Source organism: Myotis myotis, unplaced genomic scaffold (assembly GCF_014108235.1).
Source record: "Myotis myotis isolate mMyoMyo1 unplaced genomic scaffold, mMyoMyo1.p scaffold_m19_p_3, whole genome shotgun sequence".
NCBI classification, from domain to species: Eukaryota; Metazoa; Chordata; class Mammalia; order Chiroptera; family Vespertilionidae; genus Myotis; species Myotis myotis.
The window spans coordinates 72,529,752-72,544,525 of record NW_023416335.1 but is presented as its reverse complement, the minus strand read 5'-3'; the positions used below and the strand labels follow the sequence as shown (position 1 = coordinate 72,544,525).

General features: G+C 38.0%; 1 protein-coding gene across 2 annotated transcripts in view; it reads right to left on the bottom strand.

Moving 5' to 3' along the window:
* DIAPH3 (diaphanous related formin 3) overlaps positions 1-14,774 on the bottom strand; it is a 558,347-nt gene that overhangs the window by 164,002 nt on the left and 379,571 nt on the right. For both annotated transcript variants that reach the window (XM_036299517.1, XM_036299518.1), the window contains one exon: positions 3,443-3,578. In XM_036299517.1, the coding sequence (XP_036155410.1) occupies positions 3,443-3,578 (136 nt within the window). The remainder of the gene's footprint in view (positions 1-3,442; positions 3,579-14,774) is intronic.

Here is a 14,774-nt window from a genome sequence, read left to right as displayed (position 1 = left end):
GACCAGGAGACCTTCTAGAGACCTTCTGGATGTCCTTCCAGACAAAGCCACGGTGGCAGGGCCGAGGCAGAGGCAGTTCAGGGCGATCAAGCCATCAGGGTAGAGCAGTTAGGGGGATCAGGCCGGCAGGGGAGGGCATTTGGGGGCAATCAGACCTGCAGAGGAGGGAAGTTGGGGGCAATCAGGCCAGCAGAGGAGGGCAATTGGGGGCAATCAGGCTGGCAGGAGGGGCCGTTGGGGGAGATCAGGTCAGCAGGGGGGGCGATCAGGCCTGCAGGCGAAGGCGATTAGGGGCAATCAGGCAGGCAGGCAAAGGCGATTAGGGGCAATCAGGCAGGCAGGCAGAGTGGTTAGGGGCGATCAGGCAGGCAGGCAAGCGGTTAGGAGCCAGTGGTCCCAGATTGCAAGAGGGATGTCCGACTGCGGGATCGGGCCTAAACTGGCAGTCAGACATCCCCCAAGGGGTCCTGAATTGGGAGAGTGCAGGCCGGGCTGAGGGACACGCCCCCCCCCCACACACACACACACAGTGCACAAATTTCATACACCAGGCCTCTAGTTAATATATAATAAGCTAACTTGGGTAAATCAATAAGAAGAAGACTAAAAAAAGCACAATTCAAAAAGAATAAATACAAATAGGCTATAAATACTTGAAAATTGTCCAACCTCAGTAGTAATCAAAGAAACACAAGAGAACAAAACAAACTTTTTAATCTATTATATTAACATAAATCTTTAAAAAATGAGAATACCAAAGCAAATTTATAAATTAATGTTAAAAATTGGTGAAATTAGACTACTTTTGAATATCAATTGGCAATATGTATCCAAAGTCTTAAACATATATACCCTTTTGATTGCATATCCTAATAATTATATTTTAAAATTATTTATGCATAACTATTTATTGCATTGAATTGATGGAAATAAGTATTGTCTCTAACCTCATTACTGACTAATGCAAGTTCAGTGTGAAATCACATATCAAGTGGATGCAATGACATAGATATTAAGAATCATAATTAAGAATAAAATGAAACATTCAGAAAGTTTAGCAAGATAAAGCAAGACCATAAAGTGCATATTCACTAGGATCATATAGCTGTTATTAAAAGGCAGAAAAATTTAAAACTATAAGAAAAATGTACCAAAATATTAATAGTAATTCTTTGGATAGGAGGATTATAGATCATGGTCTTAAGATCTACTACTTTTTTGGTGTTTTCTAGAATACAAAAGTATTATATTAAAATTGGAAAAAACAAACAAACATTCATAACATTGGAAGTTTTCATCAGGAGAAATATAAGTTTAAATAAAACCATTATTAAGATTATGTTGGATTTGAAGTTTCATTAAAATATTTTAACTTAAGAGAATTGTTGAGAAGCTCTGTATGACAGATCCTCAGGCAAAACCCACAGCAAACAATACAGCAATCTGCCATGAGGAACTGTCTGGATGACTCTTTAACCAACACTAAATGAGCTTATGTTCAAATACCAGAATGTTTGGTAAACTAGGCAGTAATAGATTATTTTAAAATGACTTTCAGAAGCATATTTTAAAAATCAATGCTAAACCTTCCTGATCTCCATTTTTGTTTACACCTTAACAAGAGAACACTTCTTGAATTTCAAGTGTACTCTTATAGAAATTGTGTTTAGATGAATTTTTCCCTGTGGAAGAAGCATGTGCGATACATTAAGGTACTCAGTTTGCTTTATTAAAGATAAAATATGTCTGTAAAAATGAAAGGAGAGAAGGCATCTCTGTGTACCCCCAGGGAAACCTTAGGTGAATTTGCAGCCCTGAATGGTAAACTATGGTAATTTAGCAGTGAAGTTGATGGATTTTAATTAAAGGCTTCAGCAGTCCTTAGTGGCTTGGAGGTAGAAGAGCCAGAATTTTCAGGGGGTGAAATATAACTACAATTTACTTAATTCTTTTGCTCCTAACTTTGTGGTATCTTTTAGCTTTGGAAAATATACATATATAGCTGTCTAAAGCTGTAATTTTGCTAATTTTTTCTTTTTTACCTTTTTCCAAGAGCTATTTTTAAAAATTAAATTTATTGGGGTGACATTGGTTAATTAGATATGGGTTTCAAGTGTACATTTCTATGATACACGATCTGTACAGTGCATTGTGTGTCCACCACCCAAAGTCAAACTGTAAAATATCCCAAAGTAGAGAAAATAATGTAGTGAACAAATCCTTCCCTCCAAGTACCCATCACCCAACTTTAGTAATTGTTACTTATAGCCAATCTTGTTTCATCTTTACACCCATATACTTTACAGTCATACTAGACTATTTTGACTGAAATTCCAAACATAGTTTCTTTTCATCTATAAAATTTCAGTGAGTCTCTTAAAGATACTGAAATTCAAAAATTTCAGACTGTTTTTTCCTCCATTTGTTTGGATTGGACTAGATGGCATAGGACAAAAGTAGGTTTACAGTTTTGAGTAAGCAAAACACAGTTCATTCTTGGATCATTATTTATTAACTAGAGGCCCCAGAGCACGAAAATTCATGCAAGAGTAGGCCTTCCGCCCTAACCAGTTTTGCTCAGTGGATAGAGAGTCAGCCTGCGGACTCAAGAGTTCCAGGTTCGATTCCAGTCAAGGGCATGTACCTTGGTTGCGGGCACATTCCCAGTAGGGAGTGTGCAGGAGGCAGCTGATCGATGCTTCTCTCTCATCGATGTTACTAACTCTCTATCCTTCTCCCTTCCTCTCTGTAAAAAAATCAATAAAATATATTAGAATAAAAATAAAAATAAAGAGTAGGCCTTCTTTCCCCCAGCTGCGGGCACCGGCTTCCCTCTGGCACCTGGGACCTGGGCTGCTTCCCTCTGGCTGCAGGCATGCACCAGGACCTGGGCAGCTTCGCTTTGGCCCAGCTTCATCAGGAAGGAAGTCCGGTCTAATTAGCATATTACCCTTTTATTATTGTAGATTATTGTATTATTTTCCATATGATAGCTGTAAACCTACTTTTGCCTCACTCTATACTTAAATTCTGTTTACTACAATGGATTGATATGTCTTTTTAGTCTCTTTTAATCAGTTAGTTTTCCCTTCATCACTTTTTTTCTCCCTTGGTATAGTATTTTATTGAAGAAACAGGCCTATAGAGTTTTCCAGTTTTCTACATTAACTGACATAAATTATTACAGATTGTTTGTTGAAATAGTTGTCAAAGAAATGTGAATATCTGGAACCAAAGTCACCTACAACCAAAGTTAGAATGAAAACACTATGAGTTAGTAAACAAAAAAGGGGAAAGCCCATAGAAAATGGACAGCTTTACGATTTACACAAATAAGTAATCATATCTCCCTTTTTCACTTAAGTATATTCAACTACCAATAAAGTAACCAGTATAAATCTTACTTGTACAGAGTATAAACAGAAAATTTGATAGTACTCACCAGTCTTCATTTCCAATAAGCGCTTTTTCTTTTGTTGGCGTTCAAGCCTTTCTTTCTCTGCCAATTCTTGGGCGATTCTGACACGTTTTTGTTTTTCCTCTGCTTCTCTTTTTTTGACATTTTCCTTTAATGCTTGCTATAAAACAAATTAATTTTGAAAAACGATCAATTTTAACCACAGTGATTTCACACGAAAAAATGGAGAATTATTAATCTGAGAACTGTGATTAAATATCTTTTAAATAATGGTTACTTATTATATTAGTAACCCAGTCTTTTAAAAGATTAGCATAGGAACCCTTATTAAATATGTCATGTATCATGCCATGTATCTATAAATACAACTGTTATGTTTAAAGCACCTGCATCTTAGTGAAATCAACTAAGAGAAGGGAGACAGAAACTAAAAATAAAAACCATTTAAATTACAAATCAAAACTGTTTTTCTATATATATTTCCAAAAGAATATCTAGTGGATGTATTAAAGTCTATACCTCCTCTGCAAAGTAAACTATTGAATACAAGTAAAGTAGTTGAGCAAATAATAAAAATGAGCTGAAAATATGTAATAGCTCCTTTACACTACAATCATTTAACAATTTTTTTCATATAAGCAGAAGTGTCATAAGGATGACTAAATAAACACTTGGCATTTTAAATAAAAGCTCTTTGTCCATCAAAACAAATAACGTGGAAGCTATAAAAAAGATCTCTATAGATATATGACCAGTTAAGTTTATTTTCTAAGTGCTATACAAATCAAGAAATGCCTCTCATGTTGCAAGAGTGGGAATTAGCAGGTAAACATGGATTTTTCTAAGTTCCAACAAACAGCATGGAGTTTGTATTCTCAGTACCAATGAAACCAAACAGGTTATCTAATTGCTAGTTTATCTACACTAATAAAAGAGAAACATGGTAATTGGCGTACGACTGCTACCCTTCCCATTGGCTAATCAGCGAGATATGCAAATTAACTGTCAGCCAAGATGGCGGCCAGCAGCCAGGCAGCTGAGAACAGGAGGCTTGGTTGCCCCAGCGATGGAGGAAGCCAAGGTTCCCTGTCTGCAGCTGGGGGGCTCTGAGCTCCTGAAGCAACAACTGCAAAAGATAAAATGTTTCAATTATAGAAGCTAAAAGATGGCGGTTAATTTGCAAACTCAGGCTCCAAGCAGAGCGAAGCCAAACAGCCCTGAAGCAGCAGGGCAGAGAGGCCTCAGGGACCCAGGATCAGCAGAGCCGACAGGCCTCCCGCCCGGGATCAGCGGAGCTTCGAGGCCTCCCGGCCCCCGGATCAGCGGAGCCGAGAGGCCTCAGGACCCTGGGATCAGAGGAGCCGAGAGGCCTCCTGGCCCCCGGATCAGCAGAGCCGAGAGGCCTCCTGCCCCGGGATCAGCGGAGCCAAGAGGCCTCCTGCCCCGCGATCAGGGGAGCCGAGAGGCCTCAGGACCCTGGGATCAGCGGAGCCGAGAGGCCTCTGGGCCCCCGGATCAGCGGAGCTGAGAGGCCTCTCAGCCCTGGGATCAGCGGAGCCTCGAGGCTGTGACAGGGTGCGGAGCCCCAACCCTCTGATCGGCCCTGCTCTGTGTGTGACAGGGGGGAGCTCCCCAACCCCCTGATGGGCCCTGCTCTGTGTGTGACAGGGTACGGAGCCCCAACCCCCCTAATGAGCCCTGCTCTGTGCGTGACAGGGGGTGGCGCTGCAACCTCCCTATCGACCCTGCCTTGAGTGTGACAGGGGGCGGTGCCCCAACCCCCCAATTGGCCCTACCCTGAGCGTGACTGAGGGTGGCATCACAAGCTCCCCATCTGCCCTGCTCTGTGCATGACAGGGGGCGGCGCCCCAACTCCCCAATCAGCCCTGCTCTGAGCCCGACCAGGGGCTGCACCTAGGGATTGGGCCTGCCCTCTGCCACCCGGGAGCAGGCCTAAGCCAGCAGGTCGTTATCTCCCGAGGGGTCCCAGACTGCGAGAGGGCACAGGCCGGGCTGAGGGACCTCCTCTCCCCACCCCGGGTGCACAAATTTTTGTGCACCGGGCCTCTAGTCAATAATAATATTGAATAGAAAAGTGTATAATTAAACTTAATAAGTAGGTAGTTCATCTTGTTTTGGGGAAGGTGTTAATTCCTCCTTTACTGTAATATTTTTTAACCCTAGAAATACTGTAAGATTTTCATTAGAAATCAAATAATAAAGTTTAATATTATTAATCAGAACAATAAAAGGAAAAGTACAAGGGGAAAAAGGGAACAAAAAGTATAGAGAGAATACTAATTAAATCCATCCATCCAATAAATACTTACTGAGATACTGAGTAGCACATGATACTATTTAAAGACAAGATACATTTATAGCTCCAAAACATGCTTACATTCTGTGTGATAGGATGGGGCAGAAGGCAAAGATAGGCAATAAACAATAAATTTGATAAATACAGTATTATGAAAAAAACAGAGTGATGTGATGGAATACCTGGGGGGCTACTTTATATTTGGTTGTCAGTAAGGCCTCACTCACTGATTTGATTCCAGCTGAATTTGAATGGCAAGAAGTTAGCTAGGTGATGATCTGGGAGGAAGAATAAATGCAAAGGCTATTGGCAGGTTGGAGAGAAAGGAAACCAGTATAGTGTAAGGTGAGGTCAGGAGTTCTGAGGCCTGATCATTTAGTATTTATGGTCCTCTAGGCCAGAATGTAAAATCATGCACTCTAAGACACAAGTACTAATCAACCACCTTTGTTTCAAAGTATCTTTTCAAAGGTATTATATAATGCAGTGTCTTGGGAGATGGAGGTAATGTCTACCTATTAAGCAAATGAATTTATTCGCTGTACAGTACATTAGATGGGAAAAGGTGGGTAAGTTAGTCTTATTATCTCTTTAAAAAGATTGTGTTCCTGCCCTATTTGGCTCAGTGGATAGGGCATTGGCCTGCGGACTCAAGAGTCCCAGGTTCAATTCTCGTCAAGGGCACGTACTTTGGCTGTGGGCACATAACCAGTAGGGAGTGTGCAGAGGCAGCTGGTCAAGGTTTCTCTCTCATCAATGTTTCTAACTATCCCTCTCCCTTCCTCTCTGTAAAAAGATCAATAAAATATATTTAAAAAAATAAAAAGATTGTGTTTCCTAAGTTTAGATTTTTCTCTAGTAAGACAAACTACTAAGCATGCAGGTATTAGACCCTCTTAACATTGCCCTATGAGAATTCAGGCTCAGGAATCTATAAAATTGTTACTCTGGCTATTGCTATTGATGTAACAAACTGTTCTTTGTCTCTGACCCCACAGTCTTGTGTCTTCTGCCAACATCCATGGAATGCTAACAAGGTAAATTCTCATACTCTTCACAGTTCATGATGTATTAACACATTATTTTTGCTAAGCTATGGAATACCAGCTGCAATAATGAATGCTTTAATGTGCAAACCCTCCAATCTACAAAATGGATTCTGTAGTCTCCATTATGGTACAGAATGGTTTTTCTGTACCATATTTGTTCACTATAACAAGAGTAGAAAGAGGCAGAGGCAAGATTTGAAAGCTAGCTGTAACCTATGTTTTTTTCTACCATGTTCCTTCATGCTATGTTAGCATATGTTAACTGTCAGCTATAAGACAACAAATGCTATAAAAATCAACATAAGTTAGAAACACAGGAGAAGCAACCTTTTTTAAAAAGCCTGATTTCAGAGGCAAGTGTGTACATCTGTGTGTTTGTGTGTGCATGTGCACCCATGTATGTATGTGTAGGGGAGATGGTGTAGGAAGAATGGATTGTGGTGGAGGAAAAGATAAGCAAATATTCAGAAATCAAAACAGTATTTCTTGCTTGAATAAAGTGAATAAAAAGAAATGGCAATAGATTAGAAAAATATACATCATGTTGCTTATTTATGAAACTTATTAAAGTACAAAATTTTCTGATGTGAAATTTCCACTTTAATGACTGGATGCATTTGAATGAGAACATTTAATAGAGTACCTATACCAGATATAACTGCCATTCCTTTTTAGTATTCCACTGGGCAATAAAAAGTCAAAATTACTTGCCAGGACCTTTAAAAATAATGTTTATATTTAGAAATAAGGTCTGAAGTAATTCTTAAAGTTATTTTGCTTTATGGAAAATGCACTATTGAATTTCATTTAAGAGCCTATCTCATTTAAAACATATCTAATTCTGACATTATACCTATTAGGAGAAGAATTTAGCTGGAAAAATACCAACAGACAGCATAGAAATAGGTATTTAGTCTAAAACTAATATTCCAGTTCTAATAGTAATTAGGAATTTTCTTTTATTCTAAATGTTGAAAAGCAAAAGTAGCCTAAAGTAGAAAAGCTGAATAGTTTTAAAACCACATTATTGAAAAAAAACACACAATTGCCTCTTAGTTACTTTAATTTTAAATTCAAAACCAGAAAAGTTAAAGTTGAGCCATACATAAAGATAATTAGCTATATGACATTGATTTTTTTAAAATCATCTTATTCTTGACCTGGTTTACTATTTATTCAACTGGCAAATAAATTGCATTGCCACTAACTATTTTTGGCTATGTAGTACCACAGGAAATTATTTGAGTGCTTGCACAACTTCCCAGACAGAGTCTGCCACAGGCTCTTGCCTGAAAGCTCTGTGAGTTTACTAGTCTGCATGTAATACCTGACTATGTAGTCAGGAGCAAAGACCTCTTTTCAAACAAAAAATAATGACAACCAACACAATAGGTGCAGATGAATCAGCAAAATACATATTTTTTGGTGTGTCCCAGAATTTTAGTAATTAGTTTATGTATGCCACGAGATGAAAAAGGTTGAAAATTGATGCTCTATAGCAATGACCGGAGGGTTCTAAAACTTTACTCAATTTTGACTATTCATTTCAAAGGCATAATCGATAATTTATCTGACTTCCTACGGCTCAATGCTTTTTATGGTGATAGCTGATTCTAGAATATATGAAAAATACATAGGTATGTTAATAAATTTGTGTATAGAGACGTTAACAAATGAGGGGGGTATTCTAGAAATAAAACACATGAACTCACACTTATTTTCCACTTGTAATTTATGTTTTCTACATAACTAATATGACAAGAATATACCACATCTAGTTAAAATATACATTATAGCATCATATAACATATTTTCTTTCAGAAAAACCATAATCCACAGCCAGTAAATTTAAGTGTGTGTGTGCATGTGTGAAATATTTAAGTCTAGGAAAGTGTAGTTAATCCTCACTAGGTTGTGGTTATTATCATAAACATTATCGTTTAGTTTTTTTTGAAAATTGCATCATCCTTATAAATGTGACTTGCTTTTTTTTTAAGATTCATATTTAGCTTCCTCTATTTGATTAAGATGTGAGGACTTTTTTAAAAAAAACATTTTTTTGATTGATCTTAGAGAGGAAGAGAGAGGGAGAGAGAAAGATAGAAACATCAATGATGAGAGGAAATCATTGATCAGCTGTCTCCTGCACGCCCCCCACTGGGGATTGAGCCCACAACCCAGGCATGTGCCCCTGACTGGAATCGAACCCTGACCTCCTGGTTCATAGGTCGAATCTCAAACATTGAGCCACACCAGGCTGGGACTTGTTTTTTTCACTCAACATTATGTTTCTAAGATTTACCCATATTTTAATGTATAAATTATGCCTCATTTTCATTGCTTATAATATTAAATTATGTTTAATTACTCTCCTATCAGTGGGACCTGGATTATTTCCGATTTGGGGCTATCATATACAGTACAGATACAAACATTTTTGTACATGTCTACATATATATATGAGTTTTTTAATGGTATTAGTTGGTTCTTAAATTTATTTAGAAACTGGTGGCAGCCATTCTTTAAGTGGGTGTTTGCTGATGATTTTCTGTTCTAAAAATACACATACATAAAAGATCTGAGTCCCACTGCAAAATTTTACAATGTGAGCTATGGTCAAAAATTTGAAAATCACTGGTCTCTCTGATAGGAGTAAAGTTGATGATTATAAGGAGATATTCATCTTCAATCTTACTAGATGATGTCAATGTATTTTCAAAGTGGTTGTGTCAATGGATATCCCTTTGGGATCATAGCACACATACCACCAAGCTGTCATTGTCAGTCTTCTATTTGGCAGGGATATATTGGTATCCAATCATGCTTATAACTTGTATTTCCTATTCTGTGAAATGCCATCCAGATCTTTTACTCACTTTTCCATTAGGTTGTTCATCATGTTCTTAATGATTTGTACTACTTAAATATTTATGTACTTTCAGTAAATGGAAGTTCTTAAATTTATGTAGTCAAAAATCTTTTTCATATTGCTGGTACCTCTTATACCTTATTTAAGAAATCCTTCCCTAATTCAAAGACAAAGCTACTCTCCTATATTTCCTTCTGAAGTTTTAATGATGCTGTTCTCTTCACATTTCAGTATGTACTTTATCTGGAATCAATGCTTTTGAATAGTATGAAGTGGGGATACAATTTACTTTTTTTCACATTGAAAACTAGCTGACACATAGACATTTCGCTACTAGCTTATCACTGCAGATTGATCTTCAAAGCCACTTCTTCTAAATTCCAAGCAGCCATAATATATTCTGAAGTTTTAGGGCTGTTTTAGTCCATTTGGTCAAGATAACCATGTTTGTACTGGTAATACTCTGTCTTAATTATCATGGTTTCTGCCTTATCTTTTTTCTTTAAAAGATCTTCACTATTCTTGGGCCTTTGCTCTGTCATCTATATTTCAAAATGTACATACTAAGGCTTTTGAAAAGGCCTATTAGGATTGTGAATAGAATTGCTCTAATTTTGTAGATTACAGAGAATTGATATTTTTACAATATTGAGTCTTTTTATTTATGAATGTCATGTGGCTCTCAATTAACTTAGGTCTTTTTAAGTCTTTTGAAAAAAATGCATACTTTTTTTCCATTCACGTTTTAGACATTTTATGTTACATTTATTCTCTGTGTCTTCTCAATTGACCTTGTTAAATTGACTTTTAAAAAGCATCATTTTTAATATTTAGTAACTAATATATATTTAAATATTCCATTGATAAAAGTCCTTATTTCTAATAATTTTCCTATAGACTCCTTTTTGTATTATTCATAGGCAATCATAATGAAGTTAATTTCTTCATTTTCAATTTTTATACTTTTTCTTTCTTGTCTCATCAAACCATACTAGCTAGAAGCTAAATCCCCATGATTAGGTTAGGGGTTTCCACTTTGTCCCTAGTTTCCTATTTACAGGTAGAAATGTTCACGTAGTTTATTTAAGTTTGTCATCTTGTTTTAAAACCTGAACAAGGACTGCATTTTATAGAATGTTTTTCTCAACCTACTGTAACTCTTAATGTGGTAAGTTATGTTTATAAATATCTATATATATAAAAGCCCAGTGATCGAATGTTGGAAAGACCAGAACGACTGGTCGACCAGTTGCTATGATGCACTCTGACCACCAGGGGGCAGACACTCAATGCAGGAGCTGCCCCCTGATGATCAGTGAGCTCCCACAGTGGGAGCAGCCGCTAGCAGGCCCAGGCTGAGGTTGAGTCTCTGCACCTATCAAATACCTGAGACAATCCAGACTCTGGCCACTAGCTGATGAAGGCACTCTAAGGTGTGTTCTAGAAAGAGAGCTGGGAGCTGGTATAGGCGGATGGCAAGAGGGGACGTGACTGTGGACCCTCCGGGGAGGCCTTCCTGATGGCTGAGGATCCTGGAGCATGGCTGCCTTGAACATCCCTGATGGTGTCACCAACCTGGCATCACACATCAAGGACATTCACCGAGTGGCTTTGGGGTGCAAAGCTCTTTGCCAGGTTCCTCCAGGACACAGAACACGCTTTTACCCAAGACATTACCCCGAAATATCAGCTCAGACTAATTTCCTCATTCAACAGCCGCTCAGGGGGCGGGTCCAAGGCCACTAAGCTGACCAGGATGAGAGGCGCTCCCACAGTGGGCTGATCCCCACAGGCCACGCCTCCCACCAGTGCACCAATCCATGAACTGGGACTCTAGTTCTAATATAAAACCAAACTTTCATTTCTGGGATAAACTCACCTTGTACCTGAAGAATTTATGGTTTTGAACATTAGGTCATAATATATTTTTTATACACTCTATTAGTTTGTAATAATCACTTCATTAAAATATAGTAAAACAACTGTAAAACTTTCTGGACCAAGTATTTAGTTTGCCAGATTTGAAATGTCATCAAATAAAAAATTAGCTGTAGGCTTATTCAAGCTTTCCAGTTCTTTTAAGGTCAATTTCAATATGTAATTTTTTTTTTTCCTCTCTAGGAACTTACCTATTTCATCAACTTTTCCAATTCTGACCTACAAATTTTTGTAGTATGCTCTTATCTCTTTACTATCTTCTGTATTTGTCTTCATATTCCTTTTACATTCTCAATATTATTTATTTTTTCTTGATTAATTTTTTTCAGAAGTTTATCCAATTAACTTGTCCTTTCAAACCAACCACATTTTGGCTTTCAAAAACTTCCCTCATAAGTCAGTTTCTTCTTCATTTCCCTCCTTTTATTCTCTAGAGTTATATAATTCCTTTTTAATTTCTAAAATCAGATGCTTACCTTGTTAATTCTCATCCTGATTTTTTAGTATAAGCACTTAGGATATAAATTTCTTTATACCACTATTATTTCATCCCACAAATTTTGGTGTGGAGTATTTTCGATATTGTTCAGGTCTATATTTATTCTATGATTTCTTCCTTGACACCTAATATGTGTGGTTTTTTTTTTAATAATCATTTTTTAAATTGATTTCAAAGAGGAAGGGAGAGGGAGATGGAAACGTCAATGATGAGAGAAACATTGATCAGCAGCCTCCTGTACACCCCACACTAGGGACTCAGTCCACAACCCAGGGAATGTGCCCTGACCAGGAATCAAACCATGACCCCCTGGTTCATAGGTCAATGCTCAACCACCAAGCCACACCGGCAGGGCCCTAATGTGTTTTTCAAAATGTTCAAAATAGAAGTTTAAACTTCATCCTTGTTTGATTTATTTCTAACTTCATGTTATTATTGTGGTCAATGCATGAAGCTGATATTTAGTTATCAAGATCTCTTTCATGTTATCAAGATCTATTTCATGATCTGTAGTATATGATTAATCTAACAAAAGTTCCACTTGTGACTGAGAAGAATATGTTCTGTAATTGCAGACTGCTGTTCTGTATGTTAATAAAATCAACTCAGTTAATTTGTTTACAGCTCCCATGTCTTTAATATTTTTCTAACTTACCAATAAGTTAGAGGACTTTGTTGAAGTTTCCCAATATAATGCTGACTCTGTCAATTTATTTGTAGAGTTTATCATTTTTCATGATTATTTTGGTGCTATGTTACTATGCACATGCAAACTATAAATTGTACCTTTCTGGTGAATTACATTTTCTATCATCTTGAAGTAATATTCCCTTGCCTTAAGTCTACTTTACTTGTTTTTAACATAGTTTCCCTTTTTCTGTTGATTAATGTTTTCCTTGTATTTCATTAACTGTTCTGTTACTGCAAACTTTTCTGTATTCTTGAATTTATAGGTAGGCATCAAAAAGCATAAAGCTAGACTTTGCTTTTTGTCCAATGTTATAGTCTTTAAAAAATTATAGTGTTGCCCTGACCGGTTTGGCTCAGTGGATAGAGCATCGGCCTGTGGACTGAAGGGGCCCAAGTTCGATTCCGGTCAAGGGCATACACCTTGGTTGCGGGCACATCCCCAGTAGGGGGTGTGCAGGAGGCAGCTGATCGATGTTTCTCTCTCATCGATGTTTCTAACTCTCTATCCCTCTCCCCTCCCTTCCTCTCTGTAAAAAATCAATAAAATATTTTTTAAAAATTATATTGTGATTTATAAAATACTAGAGGTCTAGTGCACGAATTCATGCACGGGTGTGGTCCGGCCGGCCCAGCCCGAGCAGAGACAATTGGGCCGGGCCAGCTGCGGGGAGGGGATGCAGGAAGTTGGCCAGTTGGACCCGCTCCTGATCGGGATGTGGGGGGCCGATCGAGTGCTGGGCTAGCTGGGGGAAGGGACCGCGGGCAGTTGGCGGGCTGACCCCACCCCCTGGTCGAACTCCCAGTCGAGGGGACAATTTGCATATTAGCCTTTTATTATATAGGATTGTTTCCACCTCCTTACATCATTCTTTCTATTTGCCCTGCTTTATCTACCATATGCTCCTTTTATTTTCTCCTGTTTTTATTTAGTTACATGTCTTTCTTGTTCTATTTCTCCCCTTAAAGTCTAGAATTTTTACTGGATATGTCTATCCTCTTCCTAGGCATCCTTGTAATTTAATCACATAAATTAACAACTTAATGAGGCCTAAATATTATATCTTTACCTGCTTTCCTCCTCTTGTATGTACAGAGAACATAAAAGACCTGACCTTCAAAAATCTCTTTCAATTTATTTAACTGTTGTCCAATAGTTAAGCTGTCTCCTTTCTACAAAACAAGCTACACATTGTTTCATTTTATACTTTATTCTTTACATTAAGTTTCATGATGCATATGTCTTCTTGTCTCTCAAACCTTTCTTTGAAGGCAGGGGCAGGGGAATTGCTGCTTCTTTAAGTATATCCTTCAGGCCAGGGGTCAGCAAACAACCTTGGTGGGCCAACCTCTTATGGTAAATAGGGTATTCTTGGAACATAGCCACCCACGCTCATTTACATACTGCTTATGGCTGCTTTTGCACTGCTACAGTACAGCTGAGTAGTTGCAAAAGACTGTGTGGCCTGCAACGCTAAAATTTTTACTAGCTGGCCCTTTAAAGACTTTGCCAATTCCTGCTTTAGAAGATCCTTTAAGGCAGAAGTTCTCAACCTGTGGGTCGCGACCCCTTTGGTGGTCGAACGACCCTTTCCCAGGGGTCACCTAAGACCATCCTGCATATCAGATATTTACATTACGATTCATAACAGTAGCAACATTACAGTTATGAAGTAGCAACGAAAATAATTTTATGGTTGGGTCACAACATGAGGAACTGTATTTAAAGGGCCAGAAGGTTGAGAACCACTGCAGTAAGGGAAGGATATTTGTGGAAAATGCCCTCTTCTGTTTATTCAAAAATAGTTTAATTTTTCCCATGTTCCATAAAGTGGTTTTGCTGAGTATCCCAAATTGGAACAAGTTTTTTTCTCAACACTTGAAGGTATCTCTCTTTTGGTTTCCATTTTTGATGAGAAATCACTTGCATTAGTCATAGTTTCACTACAATATTTTTTCAAGTGAATTTTACTTTATTTATCTCTCTTGATAAAGGC